The sequence below is a fragment of the Suncus etruscus genome, chromosome 14 (assembly GCF_024139225.1).
Source record: "Suncus etruscus isolate mSunEtr1 chromosome 14, mSunEtr1.pri.cur, whole genome shotgun sequence".
Lineage (NCBI taxonomy): Eukaryota > Metazoa > Chordata > Mammalia > Eulipotyphla > Soricidae > Suncus > Suncus etruscus.
The window spans coordinates 23,808,558-23,836,094 of record NC_064861.1 but is presented as its reverse complement, the minus strand read 5'-3'; the positions used below and the strand labels follow the sequence as shown (position 1 = coordinate 23,836,094).

Here is a 27,537-nt window from a genome sequence, read left to right as displayed (position 1 = left end):
TTATCTTTTGGGCCACGCCTACTTGTGCTCAGACTTTCTTCTTCCTGGCATTGTGCTCAGGGATTACTCCTGGTGGTGCTCCGGGAACTGAATCTGGCCCATCTGATTTTGTAATACAAGCACCTTACCTACTGTAGTAGTTTTAGGACTCATTTTTGCTTATTGAGTATACTTTTCTTTTTTTGATATTTGAGAGCACCACACCTGAGCACACTTCTATGTGTTCTGGAATTATTTCTGCCATGACATGATGATTAAATCTGGTGACAGGGATTTAAATGGTTAGCCACATGTAAAACTAGCAGCTTAGCCCCCTGCTCAGGCTCTCTGACCTTGATTGTATTTTTAAAGATTTACATTGTTCATAAATTGCTTTGTAGGGGCTGGAGTGATAGTACAGCAGTTAGGTTGCTAGACTTTTTCCATTCCTGCCACTATATATGGGCCCCAAAGCACTGTCAGGTGTGATTCTTGAGCATAGCATGAGGAGTCAACCTAAAATATTGCTATTTGTGGCCCCAAAACAAAATAAAAAGTTGCTCTGTAATTCAGAAAAAATGTCACTATGTTGGAGCTATTATCAAAGTTTGTTGGCAAATAGAGGTACTATTCCTGGCTTCTTATCAAACGAAATAGTAACGTAGCTGTTCAAATTTACTAAGACTTAGGATGAATTTTACAGGTCCTACTTAATATATTTTTCTATTGTAACTTGAATATTATATAAAATTCATGCTTCTTTCAAATAGCATTTATTGCAAATAGTCTTGTAGGTGTGTTTAGGCAGCTTTCTTTCCTTGGCGGGGGGGTTTGGGACACAGCCAGTGATGGGCAGGGGTTACTCTTGGCTCTGTGCTCAGAAATCGCTTCTGGCTTGAGGGAACCATATGGGAAGCTGGGGATCAAACCCAGGTCTGTCATGGGCAAGCTGCATGCAAGGCAAACGCCCAACTGCTTGCGCCATCACCCCCACCCAGCTTTCTTCTTTTATTTCTTTATATATCTTAGTTTTGTAAACACACCTGATGGTGTGCAAAGGCTACTCCTAACTTGGTGGTGATGGTCACTCAGGCAGTGTTCAGGGAAACTTGAGGTGCTAGGGATCAAACACAGGCTTCCAGACTCAACCTATTGAGTTATCTCTATCTCTCTGGCCCCATGTTCACTTATTTTAATAATCTTTAAAATAGGGGGGGGGGCAGAGAGATAGCATGGAGGTAAGGTGTTTGCCTTCCATGCAGAAGGACGGTGGTTCGAATCTCAGCATCCCATATGGTCCCTCGCGCCTGCCAGGAGCGATTTCTGAGCGTAGAGACAAGAGTAATGCCTGAGCGCTGCCGGGTGTGACCCCCCAAAAAAAAATAGTGATGGTAAGGTGATCTACAAGTCCTTTTATACCAAATTATAGGTGTCTATGTTTTTTTTTTGAGGCAGTGGTCAAAGTTTTATTTCTATTGTCATACTTTTATGGTCTGAAAAATCTTAATAGAAACCCGAGGATTGGAGCTCGAGAGATGGTATGTAGGTAAGGCATTTGCCTTGCATGCAGGTCAGTGGTTCAAATCCTGGCATTCCATATGGTCCCCCAAGCCTGCCAGGAGTGATTTCTGAGTGTACAGCCAAGAGTAACCCCTGAGAAATGCCAGGTGTGACCCCCCAAAATAAAACTAAAACAAAAAAAGAAACCAGAGGAAGTTTCCTCTTCAACTTTTGGTTCTTCTGACTGACTTCTTCTGACTTCCCATTTATTTATTTATTTATTTATTTATTTATATTTTTTGGAGTTCAGATCTTTCCCAAACATCTTTCTTTAGGTTGTACTATGCAGAATTTCTAAGGAAGCAAATGAAATACTAATGCTTTTTTGCACCCAACTTCAGTCCAATTGTGATGCATTTGAAGGATTCATTCTTGGAGACATATGACATAACACCCTATTTTTTATACAAAAATAAGTAAATTTCTAAACCCCTTACCTTGGAGGGAGAAATGTTTCTGACTTACTAAACATACACACAAATAAAGATGCATAAGTCATTACTTTAACATCCTGAAAAATGCAGAAAAGTGTCGGAGAAATACCTCAGTGTGCTGAACACTTTTTGCTTGCAGGAGACCTGGTTCAATCCCCTGTAACACATGGTGCTCTGAGCACCACTGGAGATTGTTTTAGATCACAGAACCGGAATATCCCTTGAACACTGCTGAATGTGCTCCCAAAACAAATAAAAAATAAACAAAATGGAGTGGCTCAGTAGTGGTAGAGCACATGCCTCGAATATGTGATTTAGTCTCTGGCATTTATTCTCTGGTAATACGTGAAGAACATATTTATTTATTTTGAAACATTACTTTATTAAAACTAGGTTTTGTAAAATAAACTATCAACAATGCTCTGATAAAATAGGCCACTTCACTGTATCTAACCTTACTGTGTTTTAGTTGTAGCACTTAATATTCTTGTACATACTCCTCTTCCTCATTCGTATATTGATGGGTATATAATGGAACATATATCCTTAAGTTCCCATGATTATATGCCCCATTACAACATATACCTGTTCTTTTTAGTTTATAATAACTTCTTAAATTAATTTAATTAGGGAAAATTAACTTCTTCTGATATATGCCTATCATAAAAACATTATTCAAGTAATAGTTGGTTGAGGTTCAATGAAACTATTTTTGAAACACATTTTGAAAATCTTTCATAAATCTTGAACCCTAACAAGTTGAACTAACTAAACCAACAAGTTTAAACTAAAATATAACTTAATGATAGGCACATATCGCCTATAGTCAGAGATGAATGCCTATAAATATAATTGTACACTTACACCTTTATTTCAAATACAATGAACCTTTTTCAACAGCTAGAAACTTAAAATAATCACAGTTTACCTTTCAAACTTGGCATCTTTATATTGGTACAATGTTTTGATAAGACATATTTAACGAGTTACTTTTAATATTTTATTGAAGCTTTCATTCCACTTTATTCCCCAGTAAGCAATCGTACAGATTTGATTAAAGGATATTAGTAGTTGACAATATTAGTGGAGAAAATAAATAAAAAATAATGTAAAATTAAACAAAATACAGGTTCTATCCCTAATACTGTCTTCCCCCCCCCAAAAAAAAAAACATGACATATGAAGGAAAATAATAAAGCAGTATTTCCCATCACAAATAATGCGGGTGCAGTTAACAGTTTAGGACTCTGAGCGCCGCTGTTTACCTACTAGGAGAGAAAAGCAGCCCGCGCTCAATCCCCATTCTCTGGGCTTGGAACTACACAAAGCTCCAGTTGCTACGAGTTAGCTTAGAGATCGCGGGGAAAATCAATTCAGAATTTAAGATTCGCATGCTACAGAGACTCTCTGCACCCCAGGAAAGAAAAAGGAACCGGCCAAAACACACTGCGTGCCTACTGAGGATTTGGGGACCATTCCGAGACAGATGAACAATGGCCGCGCCCAGGAATCGCCGGCATCACAGCGCTCTGCTCCTGCTCTGCCTCTTCTTCGGCAAACCCTGGGAGGCTGAAACTCAGATCAGCCGCTACTCGGTGCCCGAGGAGCTGGACAAAGGCTCCTTCGTGGGCAACATCTCTAAAGACCTGGGGCTGGAGCCCCGGGAGCTGGCGGAGCGCCGAGTCCGCATCGTCTCGAGAGGTAGGAAGCAGCTCTTTGCTTTGCATCCGCTGCGCGGCAGCCTGGTCACCGCGGGCAGGATAGACCGGGAGGAGCTCTGCGCCCAAACCTTGCCTTGTCTGGTGAATTTTAACATTCTCGTGGAAGACAGGGTGAAACTTTTTGGCATAGAAATAGAAGTTACTGATATCAACGACAATGCCCCCAAATTCCAAGCAGAAACTATAGATATCAAGATCAATGAAAACGTCGCCCCGGGGATGCGCTTTCCTCTCCCGGAAGCGGCTGATCCGGATGTGGGCGTGAACTCCCTGCAGGGGTACCAGCTCAGCCCCAATAAGCACTTTTCTCTATCTGTTCAGAGCCGGCCCAATGGCGTCAAGTACCCGGAGTTGGTGCTGGAGCATGCACTTGATCGCGAGGAAGAGGCAATGCACCACCTGGTCCTCACTGCCTTGGACGCGGGGGACCCTCTCCGATCTGGCACTGTCCTCATCAGTGTGACTGTCTTCGATGCAAATGATAATGCTCCGGTCTTCTCCCAGCCCGAATATCAAGTGAGTGTTCCTGAAAACGTGCCTGTGGGCACACAACTGCTCATAGTCACGGCTTCCGACAGAGATGAAGGACCTAACGGTGAAGTGACCTACGCTTTCCGAAAAATACCTGATGCGCAATTGTTGAAATTCGAACTAGACAAAATTACAGGAGAACTAAAACTATCGGAAAATCTAGATTATGAAGAAACCGTTTTCTACGAATTAGAAATACAAGCTGAAGATGGGGGAGCATATCTTGCAACCGCAAAAGTACTGATTACAGTAGAAGATGTAAATGACAACAGTCCAGAGGTGACCATCACATCTCTCTTCAGTCCCTTGATGGAAGATTCACCTGTGGGGACAGTGGTAGCACTTTTAAATGTGCATGATCTTGATTCGGGACAGAATGGACATGTCACCTGTTCTATACCAGCAAACTTACCATTTAAATTAGAGAAGTCCATTGACAGTTATTATAGATTGGTGACAAAAAGAGAGCTTGATAGGGAACAGGTATCTTTGTACAATATCACAGTAACAGCCAGTGATGGAGGAAGCCCACCCCTCTCAACAGAAACTCGCTTCACCCTGCAAGTTGCAGATATCAATGACAACCCACCTACCTTTTCTCACATTTCCTACTCTACCTATATTCCAGAGAACAATCCCAGAGGTGCCTCCATCTTCTCAGTGACTGCATTAGACCCAGATAGCAAAGAGAATGCTCAAGTTATTTATTCCCTAGCTGAAGATACCATCCATGGGATACCTTTGTCTTCCTACATCTCCATCAACTCTGACTCAGGAGTCCTCTATGCACTGCAATCATTTGACTATGAGCAGTTTCGAGATCTGCAGATGCAAGTGACAGCCACTGACAGTGGGAACCCACCTCTCAGTAGCAACGTTTCACTAAGCATATTTGTGCTGGATCAAAATGACAATGTGCCTGAGATCCTGTACCCAGCCCTTCCCACGGATGGTTCTACTGGGGTGGAGCTGGCCCCCCGTTCCGCAGAGCCTGGCTACCTAGTGACCAAGGTAGTGGCAGTGGACAGAGACTCAGGCCAGAACGCCTGGCTGTCCTACCGCCTGCTCAAGGCCAGTGAGCCAGGGCTGTTCTCTGTGGGGCTGCACACTGGTGAGGTGCGCACTGCCCGTGCCCTGGTGGACAGAGATGCGCTCAAGCAGAACCTGGTGGTAGGGGTCCAGGACCATGGGCGCCCTCCTCTCTCAGCAACCGTCACTCTAACGGTGGCCATGGCTGACAGCATTCCTGATGTTCTGGCTGACCTTGGCAGTCCAGAGATCCAGCAGGACTCTGATGCCTCAAGTGTCACCTTGTACCTGGTAGTGGCACTAGCTTCTGTATCCTGTGTCTTCTTGGCTTTTGTCATTGTGCTGCTGGCACTCAAGCTGAGAAGCTGGCACTCATCGCGCCTGCTTCAAGCTTCTGCAAGCGGATTGGCTAGTGTGCCCGCCTCGCACTTTGTGGGCGTGGACGGGGTCAGGGCTTTCCTGCAGACCTACTCGCATGAGGTGTCCCTGACTGCAGACTCACGCAAGAGTCACCTGATCTTCCCGCAGCCCAACTATGCGGACACCCTCATCAGCCATGAGAGCTGTGAGAAAAAGGATCCTTTGTCTTTGTTAGATGATTCCAAGTTTCCTATAGAAGATGCCCCTTTGGTTCCAGTGAGTTCTATTTTTACTTTTTCTATCCTTAAAAAAATTACAATTGGTTTTACTTTAGGATCCAGCATAATAGTGGACAATTTCAATGTTTTTCACTCTTCCTTCGACTTTAATGGCATTTGCTTCTTGCTAGAACATTGAAGAGTAAGAATTGGTCTTTATGGTGTTGAGGACTGAACATAGAGTCTCACTTAGCTATATCCTAATCTCTAAAATTTGATCTATTTGGGAGAGACCAGGATGGGTGATACACAGGAGTGCTGAGGGGACTATTCCTGGCTCTGTGCTCTGGAAAGACACCTGGTAGTGCTTAAGAGATCGTATGTGGTTCTGGGGCTTTGAACCAGGGTTCTGACAAATGCATTGAAGTTATGTGCCTTATTCCCTTTACTATATCTTCAGCCTAATTTGACAGTTTATTATTTGATTCATTTTTGTTTTTGAGCCATGCCTGGTGGCATTCGAAGTTACTCCTGGCTCTGTGCTCAGAAATTACTACTGGTAGGCTCAGGGGACATGGGATGCTGGGATTGAACCCAGGTCAGCCATGTGCAAGGCAAATACCCTTCCTGCTGTGCTACCACTCTGGCCCCTAAAAAATTTTTATGTGTTTTTACTTTCTGATATATATAGTAACTTAGCCCTGGGTTTTTTATGCAATGCTGGCAATTTCAAGAGGTCTTTCACACAAAAGACTCAATCTTTGACCTGCAGAAACCTTAGTCCTTAGATGACCCTAATTCTTGTTTTGAGTTTAGGTCTAGGAAGAATAGGTATTTATTAGAGACAAATGCATTAATAGCCTTATGAAAAAACAACCTAAATACAAGATTTTTCAATGTTCTTCCTAAAGAAAAGGGTAATATACCTTTGTGGATATCTTTCTTAAACAGCATTTGTGGAAACCATTGCCATTTAAATTACTTTCTTGAGAGACTTAAAATTTATATTAATATTTCATTAAGAGTCCACAGTGTGTTCATAAACTGTGGGGTTTCTTCTGGAGATGCTTGAGAGCTATTTCTCTCTGTACTTAGGAGTGACTCCTGGCGGTGCTCAGGGACCATATATGGTACCTGGGATTCAAACTGGGATTGACAACTACTATCTTTGTCCCTTGGGCTGTCCCCCCCTTTTTTTTTAAATAACTTTATTGTGATCAATGTGAATTACAAATGTTCACAGTAATATTTGAGGTACATAGTGGCATTGGATCATGGGTATTCTCACCACCAACATTATCCTCCCTCCACCCCAGTTCCCAGCATCCCCCCTTTCTGCCCCCCAGACAGCTAGAATAACCGGTCCCCTCTGTGTATAGCTTGTTGAAGAATGGTATCGATTCTGTTGTTGTTGACTTTGGATTTGGTGTTTAAGTCTGATCCTTTTTTATTTCTACTCAATAGTCATACGACTGTTTGGTTCTGGTACCATCCATTTTTCCCCCTTCCTTGTGCTGTTCCTTTTTGCCTGTGATTCTAACTTCATACTTTTAGGTGAAATACATAGTGATTTCCTTTGCTCAATAAATATTCTAGAGAGCTTATAAAAGGATAAGTTAAGAAACTTTGTCTTTTCTCCTTCTGTTTCTTATTTCTCCACTCTTCATAGTTAAAAAACAACAACCACCACAGAGTAAGGACAAAGGCAGCAGGAAGACAAGCAGTATCTGCGGGTGGGGCGTCTCTGCACACAGCTCCTTCTCATTGCGCTCTGCTCTTCTCGCTGGGTCCCAGTCCTCCAGTTAGGAGAAAAAGCACACTATGGCACACCGGGGAACAAGCAGAGACTTTAGTCTTAGGGCATAAAATCCGTGTATGCTGGGAGGAGTCTGAACGGCCAAGAGTCCCAGTGTTTAAGGGGTTTCTTTCAGTGTGTTACTGACTGCGCAAAAATATCCCAGGCTAGAGACTGAAGCAACTCGCGCTTCAGCGCTTGCCTGGATATTGGTGCCCAGAGGCCGAGTTTAGAACCTCACTGACTTATTCCCTCCATTGTTTCAAGAAATACTTTCAAAGGTGATAAGAGGTAAAAATATTTAAGAAACTCCTCAGTGATATGTTTTAGCTATAAAATATATTTATACACATCCTAAAGTATCTTTTACATGTTACTTTCAAATGTACACTGAAGACAGAAGAATATATAAATTGGATATTAGGCCCCTGTATTTTACTACTACCTAGAGTTAGTCACTGCTGTTCATCTTCAGGGTAATTATCTCACAAAGAGAAATACTAAAGAAAAACGAGTTTCTTTCATTTTTCTTATCCTTCCTTTTGTTGTTGTTTTGTCTAAAACCCTAGTTTATATTTGGCTACAAACTAATGATCCACTCATACTGGAAACTGAAAATGCAACCACTGTAACATTTCATCCAGTACTGCTGTACTGTACTGATTTTTAAATAATTAAATATATTTGCTTACCATGTCAGAAGAGTAGTTTGGTTTTAGAGAAGCTATTTTTAAAAAAATGTAAATATGTCAGATGAATTCATTAAAATTAAACTCAGGTGGATGCAGATTTAAAATAACATTTCAGTATTCACAAGTTAATAACCATGACCTTAAAAAGAGACAACAGATCATGATGAAGGTTCCAATGCAGAGAACACCTATTCCTTGGTCTGTGTGGCTAACAAAGCCCAGCACGTATTTTCTCTGAATTCCAATTCAGGGATCAATACAATTCATCAGCCCTTGAACTTTGAAGAAGTTGTAAGATGTTTTATGGATACAGAAGCAAAAGACCGAGCATTCTTTTCTACTTCTGGATGAAAACGATAACTGTCCGGAAGTAATCATTACTTCACTTTGTGACGAAATCCAGAAGATTCCCGCCCAGGAATGTTTGGGGCTCTATTGAAAACGCACGACAAAGATTCCGGGGAAAATGGAGAAGTCATATGTAATCAAGGAAGAGATGTTTCTTATAAGATATTTTCATCTGGGGCCGGAGAGATAGCATGGAGGTAAGGCGTTTGCCTTGCATGCAGAAGGACAGTGGTTCGAATCCCGGTTCCCATATGGTCCCCCGAGCCTGCCAAGAGCAATTTCTTGAGCGTAGTGCCAGGAGTAACCCGAGAGAGAGAGAGAGAGAGAGAGAGAGAGAGAGAGAGAGAGAGAGAGAGAGAGAGAGAGAGAGAGAGAGAGAGAGAGAGATTTTCATCTAGTAATAAGTACTCAAGCTGTGACAGATAAGGTCCTAGACCGAGAGTAGATTCAGGAATACAACCATACAATCTCACCATCACAGCCACCGACAAGGAAGGGCAAGTCGCCCCTCTTCTCCAGTTCTACCATCATCCTGCACATATGGACGTGAAGGACAATGCACCGGTTTTCCAGCAGGCGTCCTACGTGGCCCACGTGGCCGAGAACAATCCTCCAGGCGCCTCCATCGCCCAGGTCAGCGCCTCGGATCCCGACCTGGGCCCCAACGGCCAAGTCTCCTACTCCATAGTGGCCAGCGACCTGGAGCCTCGCGAGCTGGCGTCCTACGTGTCTGTGAGCGCGCACAGCGGAATGGTGTTCGCGCAGCGCGCCTTCGACCACGAGCAGCTGCGCGCCTTCCAGCTGACTGTGCAGGCCCGCGACCAGGGCACGCCCGCGCTCAGCACCAACGTGAGCCTGCGCGTGCTGGTGGGCGACCTCAACGACAACGCGCCCAGGGTGCTGTACCCCGCGCTGGGGCCCGATGGCTCCGCCCTGTTCGACACGGTGCCGCGAGCCGCGCAGCCCGGCTACCTGGTCACCAAGGTGGTGGCGGTGGACGCCGACGCGGGACACAACGCCTGGCTGTCCTACCACGTGCTGCAGGCCAGCGAGCCTGGGCTCTTCAGCCTGGGGCTGCGCACGGGGGAGGTGCGCACTGCGCGCGCCTTGGGCGACAGGGACTCGGCGCGACAGCGCCTGCTGGTTGCTGTGCGCGACGGGGGCCAGCCTCCCCTGTCTGCCACCGCCACGCTGCACCTGGTGTTCGCGGACAGCTTGCAGGAGGTGCTGCCAGAGCTCAGTGATGAACCCAGAGTCTCTGACCCTCAGGCTGAGCTGCAGTTTTACCTGCTGTAGGCATTGGCTCTTACCTCTCTGCTCTTCCACCTCTGGCCATTGTTTTGAGCCTGAGAGACTCCTTTAGCCCCACCACTCAAGAGTGCTATGAGTTTGTTCTCTGTTCCAAGTCTGAGATTCTTTCAATTATAATTATATAATATAAATATATAATCATATATTTATAGTCCAACTATAATCCAATTATAGTGAAAGAACATTGCCTTTATACCTAGAATTTGTCTGGACATCAAACTAATGCAGAATTCAACTCTCATATTTATTGACCACTGTCAAGCCACACAAGATATTCTCAACAGTGGCTGCAGAGATAGCATGGATGTAGGGCATTTTCCTTGCATGCAGAAGAACAGTGATTCGAATCCTGGCATCCCATATGGTCCCCCGAGCCCGCCAGGGACGATTTCTGAGTGCAGAGCCAGGAGTAACCCCTGAGCACTGCCGGGTGTGACCCAAACAACAACAACAACAACAACAAAAAGATACTCTCAACAAAGATAGTTCTGCAGTGCTGTTGAGTGCTAACGTTTTAACTCCTAATGTTATAATAGATAAGACGCCCTTTAAGTAGGTATATTAAAATAATACCTGTATGTCCCAGTGTGCCGATATTTTCTAATATAGTGCTATTTAAAGATTCTACCTTCAACTTCTGGATGAGATTTCTAAAATAAACATAGGTTCAATGTGCATACCGCTTGCCAAGCCCTGTAATGCTAGGAGGTTATTCTTGGTTCTTTGTGGTTGTGGTTCCCAGTCCTACTCTGGACTATATAGTTCCAGATGCAAGGCTAGTTCCTGAGTCCTTGTACTCTCTCTTTCTCTCTCTCTCCTCTCTCCAGCCCTGCACATAACTGTTAAGAATAAAGTGACCTTTGCTGCCAAAGGTATTTATTATAAAATATGTAGAGAGAACTCTAGTGATATTTATATGAAATAATATGACTTTTGCTTAAGAACCATTATAAAATGATTCTTTAATTTTTCTAAATAATATGGTATAAGTATATATTTATAATTAATTAAAAATAAATATACTATATATATTAACAGATGTAAATTAAATATATAAGTGGGTGCTCAGGCGTGATTGTTTGACAGGCTTGGGACACCATATGTGGTGCTGGGAATCGAATTAGGGTTAGCTACATGCAAGGCAAGTGCTCTTCTAACTGTACTATTAATACAGCCCAATATAGTTAAGTTTTATTTTGATATTTTAAAGGACAACTTAGTACCTTTCAATTTTTCTCAAACGTTTTATCTTTAATTTTAAGAAGTATATTCAGACATTCTATCTATTCTATTTTTGGAACTATTTCTACATCCACATATCGTCCTCACTTAAGTCAGTAAACATCAATAGGGAACAAATCCAGTCTGTAAGTTTTCTGGTTAATGGCTTGAAAAATTCTAATTAAAGAAGCTCTTTTGGGCTAGAGCAATAGCACAGATGTAGGGCGTTTGCCTTACAAGCGGGTGACCTGGGACAGGCCTGAGTTCTATTCCTACCATTTTATATGGTCCCCAGAGCCTGCCAGGAGCAATTTCTGAGTGCAAAGCCAGAAGTAACCTCTGAGCGCCTTTGGGTATGGCCCAAACCCCCCCCCAAAAGAAGCCCTTTTAATACTTTCCTTTCCATAGAGGGAGTCTAGCAGTCTGGTGTGAGCATGATGTAGCAACAGTCAAGTATAAAAGAATACTATTGTAAAATATAGATGATTAACAGAAAACTAATAGTAACAGTTTCCTTCTTCACAAATGCTCTGGGTGAACATTTCATATAACTTAAATGGCTATTTTACATACAATTTTAAACTTTATAAATATGCATGATTCTCTGAAGAGGTAAGTAAAAAACAACCCTTTCACTTCATCGGATGAAATTTCCGTTACTTGTTGCAATCATAAGATTGGGCTCTAGGCGCCGCTGTTCACCAATGGCGGAATGGGAAAGCGCGCTCGAGTCCCTCCCTCCCTCCACTTCTACTACACAAAAGCAGAAAGCGATGGTTACTCACGGATTCTGACGCTGGAAACTTAAAGCATTCCCCCTTGGCTCTCTGGTACATTTCGGATGCAGGCGGCTCGGGACGTTGTAGATTTAGAGCAAACGACTCAAGAAGCCCCCGAAATAAAGACTCAGCTGCTGCCATGGCGAACCGGCTACTGCGTCTGACCTGCAGCGGACTTCTGATGTGCATCTCCATGGGGATGTCGCAGGAGGCTGGGGCCCGGCGGATCAGGTACTCAGTACCCGAAGAGGTGGCCAAAGGCGTCTTCGTGGGCAATATTTCCAAGGATCTGGGGCTGGAGCCCTGGGATTTGGAGGAGCGCCGAGTGCGCATTGTCTCTGAAGGGAAGACGCAGCTTTTCGCTCTGAATCCGCGAAGTGGCAGCTTGATCACAGGGGGCAGGATAGACCGGGAGGAGCTCTGTGAGACAGAAGCTTCTTGTTTGTTGAATGTGGAAATACTAGTGGAGGACACTCTGAAGATTTACGGCGTGGAGGTGGAGATCGTGGATATTAATGACAATGCCCCCCGCTTCCAGGAGGAGGGGATAGAGATAAAAATCAGCGAGCAAGCAACTCCTGGATCCAGATTTCCCCTTCCTATCGCGAGGGATGCGGATGTGGGCGTGAACTCCCTCTTGCGCTACCAGCTCAGCCAAAATAGTTACTTTTCCTTGCAAATGCGAGGCGGAACCAATGGGGCCAATAACCCAGAACTCGTGCTGGAGGGGAGCTTGGACAGGGAGAAAAAGGCTATTCACCATCTAGTCCTCACAGCCTTAGATGGAGGAGAGCCCGTCCGCCAGGGCTCGGTTCCCATCCGTGTGTTGGTCCTCGATGTCAATGACCATGTGCCAAAGTTTACACAGTCTGTGTATCAAGTGAACATCCCTGAGAACCTTAACTCTGGAACCCGGGTTCTCATTGTCAATGCAACTGATCCCGATGAGGGAATCAATGGAGAAGTAGAGTATTCATTCCCTAATATGGACCGCAAGGCATCTGAAACATTCCATTTGGATTCGAGGTCAGGCGAAGTTCTAATACGGGGATCTCTGGATTTTGAAAAATGTAGATCCTATGAAATGGAAATCCGAGGCCAAGATGGAGGAGGTCTCTCCACCACTGTTAAAATGTTGGTTACAGTCATGGATGTGAATGATAATGCTCCGGAAATCACTATCACTTCTTCTACTAACTCAGTGCTGGAAAATTCTCCTCCAGGTACAGTAATTGCCCTTCTAAATGTACAAGATCGAGACTCTGGGAAAAATGGGCAAGTCTTCTGTTTCATTCCTAACAATCTACCTTTTAAATTAGAAAAGACTTATGGGAATTATTATAAGTTAATAACAAATAGAGAACTGGACAGGGAGCAGGTCCAGAGCTATAATATAACGTTGACAGCCACAGATCAGGGAAGTCCACCTTTATCTACAGAAGCTCATATTTCACTGAACGTGGCAGATGACAATGATAATCCACCCACCTTTGCTCACCCCTCTTATTCTACCTATATTCCTGAAAACAACCCCAGAGGAGCCTCCTTCTTCTCCGTGACGGCATTTGACAAGGACAGCAAAGAGAATGCCCAGATCACTTACGCTCTGGCCGAGGATACCTTACGAGGAGCACCCCTGTCCTCCTATGTCTCCATCAACTCAGACACAGGCGTCCTCTATGCACTGCACTCCTTCGACTATGAACAGTTCCGTGACCTGCAGTTGTGGGTGACAGCACGGGACAGTGGCAACCCGCCACTCAGCAGCAATGTGTCATTGAGTATATTTGTGCTCGACCAGAATGACAATGCTCCTGAGATCCTATACCCCACACTCCCTACTGATGGCTCCACAGGGGTGGAACTGGCTCCCCGCTCTGCAGAGCCTGGCTACCTGGTGACCAAAGTGGTGGCAGTGGATAGAGACTCGGGCCAGAATGCCTGGCTGTCCTACCGCCTGCTCAAAGCCAATGAGCCAGGGCTGTTTGCCGTGGGGTTGCACACCGGTGAGGTGCGCACTGCCCGTGCCCTGCTGGACAGAGATGCGCTCAAGCAGAGCCTGGTGGTGGTGGTCCAGGACCATGGGCGGCCCCCTCTCTCAGCCACTGTTACACTCACAGTGGCCGTTGCTGACAGCATCCCCGATGTCCTGGCAGACCTGAGCAGCATCAGTGCCCCCACCAACCAAGACGACTCAGACCTCACGCTCTACCTGGTGGTGGCAGTGGCCGTGGTCTCCTGTGTCTTCCTGGCCTTTGTCATCATGCTGCTGGCACTCAGGCTGAGGCGATGGCATTCATCGCGCCTGCTGCAGGCTTCTGCAAGTGGATTGGCTGGTGTGCCCGCCTCGCACTTTGTGGGCGTGGACGGGGTCAGGGCTTTCCTGCAGACCTACTCGCATGAGGTGTCCCTGACTGCGGACTCGCGCAAGAGTCACCTGATCTTCCCGCAGCCCAACTATGCAGACACCCTCATCAGCCAAGAGAGCTGTGAAAAAAGCGAGCCTCTCTTGATAGCTGAAGATTTAGCTACCGGTTTAGGCAAGTGTGATTCTACTCAGGTGAGATTTATTTTTTCTACTTTATTACTGATGATTTTGCACAAGTCTTTCAAATAGCTTTTTTTTTTTTTTTGCTTTTTTTGAATTCGTGTTTGTTTTAAATAATGGGCTATTTAGTCAGTGCATCATTTCAAGAGGCATATTCAGTTCATAGATATTTATATGCTTGTATTTGGGGCCTGTAACCAAAATAAAAATGGCATCGCACTCTTGGCTCTTTACTAAGGGGTCACTCATGCTGATGTTTGGAAGACCATAAGTGGCACTGGGTATTGGAACTGAGGTGGGCTCTATCTATGTAAGGTTAATATCTCACCCTATGAACTATTTCTGCATATTTAGAGCAATACTTGTAGGTTTCTATACTTTTCCTTATATCGAGTTACAGTCTCTTTTCTAAAAACTTTTGCGAATTATTTTTCTACAGGAATATTTTTTATTTTGAATATATAGTTCAGTTATCATGGTTTGCTTTATGATTCACACTGTTCATTTTTCTACTCCAACTTCACTGATTTTGAAGTATATTCTACTAAATTTTGATTCACTGTCAAATTCGTTCTAGTTGATCCATAGCATTCTCTGGCTTACTTATTATCTATCGATACGCACTTAGCATACATGCAAATGTTTACACATATGAGGTCTTCTGTGTGTTCGATGTTTAGTTTATGACATGAATATCTTACATTTTGTTGATAATTTGTTTTGTCTTATTTATTTCTTATACCTAAACAAATACGTTGACTATATTTTAATTATTAGACTCTTTGAACAGGAAATATAATTTTTTATTTTGGGGCCACACCTGGTGATGCTCAGGGGTTGCTCCTGGCTTTATGCTCAAAAATCTCTCCTGGCTTGGGGGACCATATGGGACACCAAGGATCAGATGGACCTACGTCCATCCTAGTTCAGTCACATGCAAGGCAAATGCGCTACCTCTGTGCTATTGCTCTGACCCCAGAAATATACATTTTTGGTAAATTTTAGACATGTTTTCTATTTCTACAATGTAGTCACTTGAATATTCTTAGAAAATAATGAGAAGATAATAAGATGATAAAATAATAAAAATCTGAAAAATATTAAATTGTTGCTGAAGTGATAGTATATATGCTTGGCATATGTGAGGTCCTGAGTTTGAATACTGACATTACATACCCTCTAAAGCTCCTCAGGGGTAATTCTGTAACTTCTGGACATTATTCGTTGTGTTTCCGTAAAAACTGAATCATTGGATCAGAGAGATGGCACATGGGTAAAGTGTTTGCTTTATGTGAAACCAACCCATATTAAATCCCTGGCATTGCATATGGTTCCTCCAAAAGTTCCAAAGTTCTAGGAGTAACTCTTGAGTACTGTGCCAAAAGTAACACTTGTGTAACCTAGAACCAAAAGAAAATGATAATTGGTAAGGAGATATTATTTCCATTTTTTTTGCTTGTACTTTTAGTGTCTGTGTATATATTTTAAATATTTTTTTAGTGCTGCAAGCTTAGAAATAATTTTGTAATTTGTAATTCTCAAAAAAGGCTATTTTCAAATTCTGGTAAACATGATTACATTTGTCAGATTTAATATCTTGTAGTTCATGTGAATAAAAGAGAAGTGAATATTTAGCTCCTTTGATAACTTATTTAGTTAAATGTTCCTCTGAATATTTGTTTTCAGTATACCCATAAATCATAGATTCCATCATAATTCTCTTCACTAACTCATATTCTATTTAAGTAGGCTAAGGTTTTATGTTCAGGCTTTCTTGCCCTGGGGCTAGAGCAATAAATAATACAAGGGATAAGGTGCTTGCCTTACCGTTGGCTGACCAGGGTTTGATCCCTGGCAGTATGTAAGGTCCTCAGAACCTGCCAGGACTGATTCATGATAGCAGAGATAGGAGTAAGCCCTGAGCAAATATGGTGTGATCCCAAAACCAACAAACAGAAACCCAAAAGAACATAGTTGTCTTATTAGATATACATGTTATATACATGTAATATAAATATATATAATATATAATATATACATGTAATATAAAATTATATAAAATATATACATGTAATATAAAATTCATGAGTTGTGAGATCACAAGCACCATAATTCTATCCCCCATGCAGACAGGTCTGAAGAAGGTAGGGTCAGAGCAAAGGATTAATAAGCCAAGATAGTCAGGAAAGAAACATGGAGCCAATGGCTTCTCGCCTCGCAGTCTCTGCCTTCACCCAAAGCCAGCACTGTCTCTTTCTTTTTTAAACCAATACCCATCCACCAGGAGATGGAAGGTTGAAAGAGAGACAAAAGTACCTATCCAATGAGCTTTTACATGTCAGGGGAAGAGGTTTAAGAAAGGAGGAAATTGGGGAATGACTTTGTTTTGGATTAATAGTTGGGTATTATCTTGCAATGTCCATGAAAGTCAAGTAAGGAAATAAGACCAATATAGAGCATCTGAAGACAAATGCCATCTTCATAATCAATTCTCAACTCCAAATTTTTACACTTTTGGATTTTCAACCTATGGTATTTTTCAGCAGATAAGATGACTTTTTTCTTTGTTTTTATTAATATCTTTATTTAAGCACCTTGATTACAAATATGATTATAGTTGGGTTTCAGTTTTGTAAAGAACATCCCCTTTCACAAGTGCAATATTTTCATCACCAATGTCCCAAATTTCCCCTCTCCACAACCTGCCCCCACTTGTACTCAAGACAGGCTTTCTCCTTCCCTCATTCATTCACATTGTTATGATAGTTGTCAGTATAGTTATTTCTCTAACTGCACTCACCACTCTTTGTGGTGAGCTTCATGTCATGAGCTGGACCTTTCAGCCCTCATCTTTTTTGTCTCTGAGAATTATTGCAAAAATGTCTTTTGTTTTTCTTAAAACAAAAAGATAAGTGAGACTATTCTGCATCTATCTCTCTCCCTCTGACTTATTTTACTAGATTCCATGTACATCTATGATAAGATGACTTGTTTTTTTGGTTTTGGGGTCACACCCGGAAGCTCTCGGGTTACTCCTGGCTCTAAGCTCAGAAATCGCTCCTGGCAGGCTCAGGGGACCATATGGGATGCTAGGACTTGAACCACCATTCTTCTGCATGCAAGGCAAACACCCTACCTCCATGCTTTCTCTCCGGCCCCATAAGATGACTTTTTTTTTTTTTTTGGTTTTTGGGCCACACCCGGCGGTGCTCAGGAGTTACTCCTGGCTGTCTGCTCAGAAATACCTCCTGGCAGGCACGGGGGACCATATGGGACACCGGGATTCGAACCAACCACCTTAGGTCCTGGATCAGCTGCTTGCAAGGCAAACGCTGCTGTGCTATCTCTCCGGGCCCAAGATGACTTTTTAAACCCATGAAAAACTTCTTAAAAGTTGGGGATCATCTTATATGCTGGTATACTGCATGCTCAAACTTACTCTAGCTAGCTTCAGGGACAAGTGATCCACACCCTTCTTACCACCGCATCCCATCCAGCTGCCAGGCATCATCACTCAGTCCTCTGCTTGTCCTGATTAATCTTTCAGGGCACACAGAGGAGCTGAGTTACTGAGCTACATCCCATCTAGCCGCCAGGTGTCATTGCTGGTATGTGGCTTTCCGGTGCTCAGTTCTCTGCTTGTCCTGATTCATTTTTCAGGGCACACAGAAGAGCTGAGTTAATGAGAGCAACATCTCATTCAGCTGCTGGGTATGCGGCTTTCCGGTGCTCATTCCTCTGTTCAGCTTTGATGGGATACAGAGGAGGTGCTCTGTCTCCCTCTAGCTGTCCTATTAATCATTGCATCCCATGCAGATGCTCTTGAGGAACCCCCTCTCCCTGCTCTCAATGTAGATCACAATTAAAAAATCACAGTCACTCACTACAAATGACAAATGTAAAATGATTGTTGGCACTCCAAAGACTAGCTTTATTAAACATATACTGTTAACCTTTAAGGGTTCTACTCTTTTTCTCTTACATTTTTTAATTTCCATTTGGTGTGCGTTAAAAGAGAGTTAATCTTATATGGCAAATATTCCCAACCCTACATTTTAACAGGAAAAGTAGTGGGTCGTCTTATCACCCAGTCATCTTATACACCGAAAAATACGGTAATTTACTTGCATATTCATGTTCCTTTCAAACTTTTCTTTCTTGATTAGGAATTAACTTTAATGTAACTAATTGTGTGGGTGAAAATAACTTCACTAGATATGGGAGTCCTACAACAGAGGAATAGGTTTTACTTGAAATCATGAAAAAAAAATTTTATGGTACAGAGGTAGAATGTGTACTAATGAATTCCAAACAGCAAAATAAATTTTATGCATTTATGTGAAGTGAAACTAGATGAATAGTGTTAGATTTAAGTGAATGTTGAATGAAGAAGGTTCTATACATTTACATATGCATAATCTGAACAAATATGTGTATTTGCATATACACATATATCATACATAGAAGCTGACAACAAAGACATTAAAGAATAAAAAGGGAGAACTGATTTTCAAATCTAAGGTTAAAAAGATTATATCAATTCCAAGGTAGCAAGCTGTTGCAAGTCAGCCCCTGAAGAGGTTAACTGATGGAGGGATGGAGGATGAGGCCTTTCTCTTCCAGCTCGGAGCACGCGTCTGCCACCCTGTCTAGCCGACGGTTCTGAGGTGAAACGGCGGGTAAACAGCTCGCAGACAGTCAGGCTCGTGGAAATATTAGCTTTATTTGGTGGACAAGACTGAAGTCCAAAGACTCAGCCTCAGTTCCAGCAAAAAAGCCTCGGCCTTCCACAGACCCTTGTTTTTATCCCCCAGAGTCAGGTACCACCCAATGGTGGGATCAGATACCAACCAATGGTGGAAGCAGAATCAGGTACTACCCTAGGGTGGGGGCAGAATGCCAGGTCACACCCTAGGGTAGGGCACAATCACCAATCAGTTTAGGGTGAGTAACATAGTAATCCCCCAAAATATTTACATACACAACAGCAAGAAAGTTCCATTAAGGTTCAACATATGATACAGAAGTACAAGGGTAAAAAAATAAGACCCATATTTTAAATCATTATATTCCTATGGTAACTCACTAGAGTATGTTTATGATGAAAGTATAAAAGCAGAAGTCCTTTCTATAAATGTATTTTTAAGTAACAAAATTTTCTGGCATTGAGCATCCTTATTCTGACTTTACTTTCCTCCAGTTTTGGTTGGTAAAAGAAAGAGGTAAATTATTTGAACAACAAAACGAAGCTAATACTTGGTATTATTTTTTAATTGTCAATTTTCCCCCATATCACATAGTGAGGTCATTTTCACATATGGTTTTCCTTTTTTCTTGGTCTGGAGAAAAAAAATAAGCTCTTTCTTCTTTCATTATGTCCCTTTCCTCTGATTAGAAAAATACATGCTTTCCTGACTGAAACCCAAACACAATCATGTATGTAATCAAGGTGTTTAAATAAAATATATAAAAAAAGAAAAACACATGCTTTTCTTATTACTGATTAATGACTTCCATAGGTGCTATAACTAAATTATTTTTTGTAAAGGCAAACACTGAAAAATAGACATATCCAGAATACATAAATTAACCATTGCCATACATCAGTCTCATATAACTGTTGGAATATGTAATTCCATTATTTGTGAGGCTGATGAGTGCAGTTTTCTAAATTGACTCTGAGCACCACTGTTGGCCAATGTGCTTCAAGAACTGAGTTGGGAGCTGAAGAGATAGCATAGCAGTAGGGCATTTGCCTTGCACATGGCCTACACAGGACAGACCCTGGTTCGATTCCCGGCATCCCATATGGTCCCCTGTACCTAACAGAAGTGATTTCTGAATGCAGAGCCAGGAATAACCCCTGAGTGCCACTGCGTGTGACCCAAAAACCAAAATAATAATAATAATAATAATAATAATAATAATAATAATAATAATAATAATAAGGCACTGAGTTTGGCACCTACATGGGATTTTCTGCACAAAGAAACAAGTAGAAAAATAATGAGACTCAGGGCCTCTGCTCAACAAATCTGATTCCAGTATACAAAACTAAATGCCTTCAAACTGGGACCATTGAGTTTTCTATACAGTGGAAGAAAATAAGCATTGCACAGCTCCAGCAGCACAGAGAGAAAAAAAAAGGGGGGGGGCATAGGGCAGACAAGTACTCTTTTTCTTCCTGCTGTCTTTGTATTGTTGAGCACTTTACCAGCAGATCTGCTACTCTATTACAGAAAAATGGCCTAGGTTAGGTCTCTATGATGGAGAAAATTGCTGAGGACCTGAGGTTGCATGACTGGTATTTATTTACTCTAAATCTGAGAGTAAGTGCATAAAAACATTACTGTGAACACAGAGAATGAAAATGCTTTTAATGATTGAATAGATTGGGAGTAGTTCTGTACCCCCCCCAAAAAAAAACCTTTGTGTCCCGCCCCCTAGATATCATAGCACAGAAAACTCTGAATTTTTTCAGATAGAAGATATAACTGACAATTTGCCTCATATTCTCCAAGACAGCATTGTTTTACAAATCAATGAACTTGTAATCCTAGGAGCTCAGTAAAATTTAGTTTGGAATCCACTGTTGATGCAGATATAGGGCCAAACTCCAGAATTACCAACTCAGCTAGAATGAGTATTTCTCTCTGATGGTGAAGGAGAAGACTGAAAGTAAGAATGTCCCAGAGTTAGTTTTGGAGAACCCAAAATTTATTGGAACAATAAAGTCCCTATATTCTGGTCTTAACTGCACTGGATGGGGGCAACCTTGTCCAAACTGGCACTGCATAAATCAGGATTGAAGTTATGGATGCCAATGATAATCCTCCAGTGTTCAGTCAGGATGTGTACAGAGTTATTCTTAGGGAGAACTTGCCTCCAGGCATCTCTGTGTTAGCAGTGACTGCCACTGACCAGGATGAGAACATAAATGCAGAAATCAAGTACTTCTTCAGAACACATCAAGATATTGGATATATTTTTATGATAGACCATCAAGGTAGAGAAATTAAATCCAAAGACCCCATAGACTTTGAAATTTGTAAGTTATACCATAAGCACCTTTCCTCCAGCATAAGAGTAACTCTAGATGTAAGGGAACGTCAAAACATAAGGGAAGACATAGGAAAGATAATGTGCATGTTTGCCACGAGGCATCCTACATGGTCCATATGGCCAAGAATAATCCTCCATGGGCCTCAATCAGTACTTTTGAACTTGACCTGGGTCTCAACGGCCAAATCTCCTACTCCATTGTGGCCAGTGACCTGGGGCCTCCAGATCTTGCACAGTGGAATGGTGTTCACACCTCGAGCCATCCACAATTAGGTGACGCCTGTCTCAGCACCAATGTGAACCTGCTCGTGCTGGTGTGCGACCTCAATGACAACACTCCCAGGGTGCTACACCCTACCCTAAGGACCTACAGCTCTGCACTCTTTGACATGGTGAACCGAGCCTCATAGCCCAGATACCGGTCAGCTGGGTGGTGACAGTGGATGCAGATGATGGACACAATGCCTGGCTGACATACCACCTTAGCAGGGCAGTGAGCCTGGGGCTGTGCACTGGTGAGGTGCTCTTTGACAAGGATTCATTGCTTCCACACCTGCTGGCTGCTGTGTGTGATAGGGATCAGTCGTCTACCACACTGCATTTGTTTTTCAGGGACAGCTTGCAAGAGGTGCTGCCAGAGCTTAGTAAGGAACCTAAAGCCTCTGACCCTCAGGGTGACCCTCCAGTTTTACCTGGAGCTGAGCTTGGCCCTTATTTCTGTGCTCTTCCTTCTCATGGTGGTTCTGGCTATAGCCTTGTGACAGCTGTTTCCACCAAGGGCTGCTTTCAGTCTGGCCTGTGTTCTATGTCTGAACCAGGGTTCTCCCGTTTACAACAAAGGAACGTTGCCTTACTCCTACTTTTAACCTGTCTTTCAATTCTTGCTTTCAGTTCTCAGAAATCCAGTTTTAACTTTCTCACTTTGTCACTAGAAGTGGTCCTGATTCAAGATCAAAATCTTTCCAATGAAATCACTTCAGTAGTAAATGTCCCTGATGAGAATGCAAGATTAATCTCTAGCTCAGTCACATCTGTTCACGTGAGTTTCAGTGAATGACTCTTTTTTTCTTTTGGGGCCACACCTGGTTATGCTCAGGGGTTACTCCTGACTATGCACTCAGAAATCGCTCTTGGCTTGGGGGATCATATGGGATGTGGGGTATTGAACCGTGGTCCATCCTAGGTTAGCACATGAAAAGCAAATGCCCTACTGCTTGTGCCACCACTCTGGCTCCACAGTGAATGACTTATTGTAAATGAGTTTGGTTTGATTTTCACACCAATATTTTGGCAAGTTGATAGTGTCTACTTTAGGTTTCTTTGTCTGTAATACTTTCTATTTTTTTCAATGTGCACAGTACCTTCACTTTTAACTCCTAATGTATTCTTTAAGCACATACAAAATTTTATATATTGTGTAAAGTGAGTATTATGAGTCTTCTCTAATTTAAGCAGTTTTAACTTAACTAAAACATAAATGTTTGCTTCTGTAGGTGTTTCTTTTCTTCAGAAGAAAACGCAAGAGAAAAAGTTTTAAGGACTAGTATAGTGATAACTTAACATTTGCTAATAAGGATTCTTTGATTTCTACTGAATAAGGTCAATTTGTTTTGTTTGGGCCACACACAGACATGCTTAGGGGTTATTTTTGGCTCTGCTCTCAGGAATCACTCCTGGCGGACTTGGGGGACCTATGGATGCTAGGGATTTGAGTGGGCCATATGCAAGGCAAATAAATACCCATTGTTCTATCACTCTGACTCATGAATAGGTCAATTTTATACTAATTCTTCTCCTCAGAACTAGATTTCCTTTCTATTTAAAACATATCAATTGGAAGGACTATAGCAATAGTACAGGGGCAAGGCACTTGCTTTACATGTGACTGAGCTCTGTTTCATCCCAGCACCTCATGTGGACTCCCAGTACTGCAAAGGGTCACTCCTGAGCCCAGAGCCAGGTAAAGACCCTGAGGACTATAGGCTGTGATTCAGTTTTTCCCAAAATAAAATAAAATAGAGGTCCAGAGAGGTCACTCAATGCTGAGTGCATCTTAGTTTGCAGGAGATCTAGATTTGATTGCCAACACCTCACGGTCCTCCAAACCACTCTGGGAATGACCTCTGAGCATGGAGTCATCACCAAAGGTAACCCCAAAATAAAACCATATATTGTAGGTAGAATATTTTATGCTATGGTGCTAAATATGCTTATAATTAGATTCTAAATACATGAAAACACAATTAAAATTTTTATTGTATTTTGATGGGCTTCCAAATTTATTGTCAGCATTTATCAGTAATTGGAATTAGATTTATGACCCCCCATAAAGGCAAGTTCATAATATTCTTTGGATAACTGACCTTACTGTACTTTATGTTTTATTTATGTAAGATATGTACTTATATGTAAATTATATTTCTCTTGAAATATATGATCTATTAAGAAAATTGTGACATGCTACCTTTATTCCCAAGAACTGTGAGTTGAATGTTACATTTTAATCTATAAATGTTAAGGTGTGGATTTCATTTGACATCCTGCCCAATATGATTTTGATAATGTGATAATTACAATAATGTTTCCTATTTTTAGGTTTCCACGTTACCATGAAATTTTGTTTTTTAAATATTTAGTACCGACAACCTGTTAAAAGAGTTCTTTCAAATATTTAGTCAAGTTTAAGAATATATAAAAAGATTTTCCCCAAATTGTAACTAAGTGATAATAAATGAATTAAATGTTTATTACATTTATTAGACTACTAGAGAGAGATCGCTTTTAGCGATGTGTGGCATAAACGATAAAGCAGGTCACTGAAGTTATGAGTTAAAATTATGTATAGAAACTTCAGATTCACTTAAAACCTCATTGGAAAAGTAGAAAACACCAACAGATAATCTCAATAAAGTGGTTGCGTATTAAAATCGTTAAGAAATAAAAAGATTACTGAAATTAATGAATGTCAAAATTCACTGAAATTTAAAAAATTTTTTTTAAATTTCACTGAAATTAAAACAACTACTGTGAGCTACACTTCTATCTCTTCTTGAAGAACACTAGGCGAAGCTCTTTAAGAAATAAAACCCCCAAATCTTCCTGAGTTCAATATTGTGCAGTTATTGATTAGGACTCTAAGCGCCGCTGTTCACCAATCGGGGAGAGAAAAGCCCAAACCCTCTGGTGGTGCATGCTCTCCAAGCACAAAGCACAGAGAAATAAAAACCAATCTTCTGCCCACTGAGAAGAAACTGAATGGAGGAGCCCCTCTCCTCAATTGTTGGATTCTGAGGTCGAAAGAGCTGCTCCTGGCATCACTGGTCGAGGGAAGAACTGGGAACAATCCTCGAGAAATTGGCCATGATTTCTGCGCAGCTGCACCTGGGCTATAAAGGGCTGGTCCTGCTGGGAATTCTCCAGGGGATTCTGCGCGAAACTGGAGGCACCCCAATCCGCTATTCAATTCCCGAGGAGTTGGAGAAAGGCTCTAGGGTGGGCAACATCGCCAAGGATCTGGGATTGGAACCCCAGGAACTCGAGGAGCGTGGAGTCCGCATCGTCTCCAGAGGTAGGACTCAACTTTTTGCTCTGAACCCGCGAAGCGGCAGTCTGGTCACCGCGGGCAGGATAGACCGGGAAGAGCTCTGCGTGGGGGTCAGCAAGTGTCAATTAAATCTGGAAATTCTGGTGGAGGATCGAGCGAAAATATACGGCGTGCTGGTAGAAGTGAGGGACATTAATGATAATGCCCCCCACTTTCAGGAAGTCGAATTAGAAATAAAAATGAGTGAAAACGCAGCCACTGGAATGAGGTTCCCCCTTCCCCACGCTTGGGATCCAGATATTGGAAAGAACTCGCTCCAGAGCTATGAGCTCAGTAGCAATCCTCACTTCTCCCTGGAAGTGCAAAGCGGAGCAGATGGGAACAAGTACCCAGAGCTGGTGCTGGAGAGCGCCCTGGACCGCGAGGAAGAGGCAGTTCACCACCTGGTTCTCCTGGCCTCTGATGCAGGCGACCCCAGGCGCACTGGCACCGCTAGCATCCGTGTGATGGTTGTCGATGCGAATGACAACGCGCCGGTGTTTGCGCAGGCCGAGTATCACGTGAGTGTTCCAGAGAATGTGCCCCTGGGCACCACGTTACTTGTGGTAAATGCCTCGGACCCAGATGAAGGAGCCAATGCAGAAGTGACGTATTCCTTCCGGTATGTAGATAGCAAAGCTGCCCAGGTTTTCAAACTCGATAGTGATTTAGGGACAATTTCAACAATAGGGGAGTTGGACCATGAAGAATCAGGATTCTATGAGATGGAAGTCCAAGCAATGGATAATGCAGGATATTCTGCTCGAGCCAAAGTCCTGATCACAGTTTTAGATGTGAATGACAATGCACCTGAAATAGTTGTCACTTCTCTCTCCAACTCCATTCTGGAAAACTCTCCTAGTGGTACATTGATCGCCCTTTTAAATGTGAATGATCAAGATTCTGAGGAAAATGGACAAGTGGTCTGCTTCATCAAAGGGAATCCCCTCTTTAAATTAGAAAAATCGTATGGGAATTACTACCGTTTAGTAACAGACACACCCTTAGACAGAGAACTGGTTCCCAGCTACAACATCACTGTGACTGCCACTGACAGAGGAAGTCCCACCCTGTCTACTGAAACACACGTCTCATTGAATGTGGCAGACACAAATGACAACCCTCCTGAATTCACTCAAGCCTCCTACTCCGCCTTTATACCAGAAAATAATCCCAAGGGATCCTCTATAGGCTCAGTGAGGGCCTATGACCCCGACTATGGAGAGAACGCTGAGATCATTTACTACCTTGTAGAGGATACCGTCCAGAGGGCACCTCTGTCCTCCTATGTCTCCATCAATTCAGACACAGGCGTCCTCTATGCACTGCACTCCTTCGACTATGAACAGTTCCGTGACCTGCAGTTGTGGGTGATAGCACGGGACAGTGGCAACCCGCCACTCAGCAGCAATGTGTCATTGAGTATATTTGTGCTTGACCAGAATGACAATGCTCCTGAGATCCTATACCCCACGCTCCCTACTGATGGCTCCACTGGGGTAGAACTGGCTCCCCGCTCTGCAGAGCCTGGATACCTGGTGACCAAGGTGGTGGCAATGGACAGAGACTCAGGTCAGAATGCCTGGCTGTCCTACCGCCTGCTCAGGGCCAGTGAGCCAGGGCTGTTCTCTGTGGGCCTGCACACTGGTGAGGTGTGCACTGCCCGCGCCCTGCTGGACAGAGATGCCCTCAAGCAGAACCTGGTGGTAGTGGTCCAGGACCATGGGCACCCCCCTCTTTCAGCCACTGTCACCCTCACAGTGGCCGTTGCTGACAGCATCCCAGATGTCCTGGCAGACCTGGACAGCATCAGTGCTCCCACCAAACAGGAGGATTCAGACCTCACTCTCTACCTGGTGGTGGCAGTGGCCGTGGTCTCTTGTGTCTTCCTGGCCTTTGTCATCATGCTGCTGGCACTCAGGCTGAGGCGCTGGCACTCATCGCGCCTGCTGCAGGCTTCTGCAAGCGGATTGGCTGGCGTGCCTGCCTCGCACTTTGTGGGCGTGGACGGGGTCAGGGCTTTCCTGCAGACCTACTCGCATGAGGTGTCCCTGACTGCAGACTCGCGCAAAAGTCACCTGATCTTCCCACAGCCCAACTATGCTGACACCCTCATCAGCCAAGAGAGTTGTGAGAAAAGTGAACCTCTTTTGGTGTCAGGTGATTTAGTATCTTCTAGAGATGATCATGCAGTAACTCAGGTGAGTCTATAAAGTCTTATATGAACTTTGAAAAAAAATATAACTATATTCATACGTCATAAGCAAATATTATTGAATTCATATATATGGCAGAAACCAATAAAATTCCCTTACACTACCTTAAATCATTTTATAGACAATTTTATATTCAGTTTCTATTTTGTA

At 43.0% G+C, this 27,537-nt stretch overlaps 3 protein-coding genes across 14 annotated transcripts in view; all 3 read left to right on the top strand.

The window, feature by feature from the left end:
* LOC126027838 (protocadherin gamma-C5) overlaps positions 1-27,537 on the top strand; it is a 200,918-nt gene that overhangs the window by 112,251 nt on the left and 61,130 nt on the right. Inside the window, exon 1 of one of the 12 annotated variants that reach the window (XM_049786871.1) lies at positions 5,348-5,890. The exons of the other annotated variants lie outside the window; for them this stretch is intronic. Within the exon in view, the coding sequence (XP_049642828.1) occupies positions 5,456-5,890 (435 nt within the window). The 5' untranslated portion in view covers positions 5,348-5,455. Of the gene's footprint in view, positions 1-5,347; positions 5,891-27,537 lie in introns of those variants that run through there. 12 annotated transcript variants of the gene reach the window in all.
* LOC126027490 (protocadherin gamma-A11-like) lies at positions 12,118-21,998 on the top strand. The gene is made up of 2 exons (XM_049786499.1): positions 12,118-14,538; positions 21,606-21,998. Exons 1-2 carry the CDS (start codon positions 12,118-12,120, stop codon positions 21,996-21,998), a joined length of 2,814 nt encoding a protein of 937 aa, XP_049642456.1.
* Positions 24,783-27,384, top strand: LOC126027846 (protocadherin gamma-A12-like). The gene has a single exon (XM_049786882.1). The coding sequence runs from the start codon at positions 24,949-24,951 to the stop codon at positions 27,382-27,384; it is 2,436 nt and encodes an 811-aa protein (XP_049642839.1). The 5' UTR covers positions 24,783-24,948.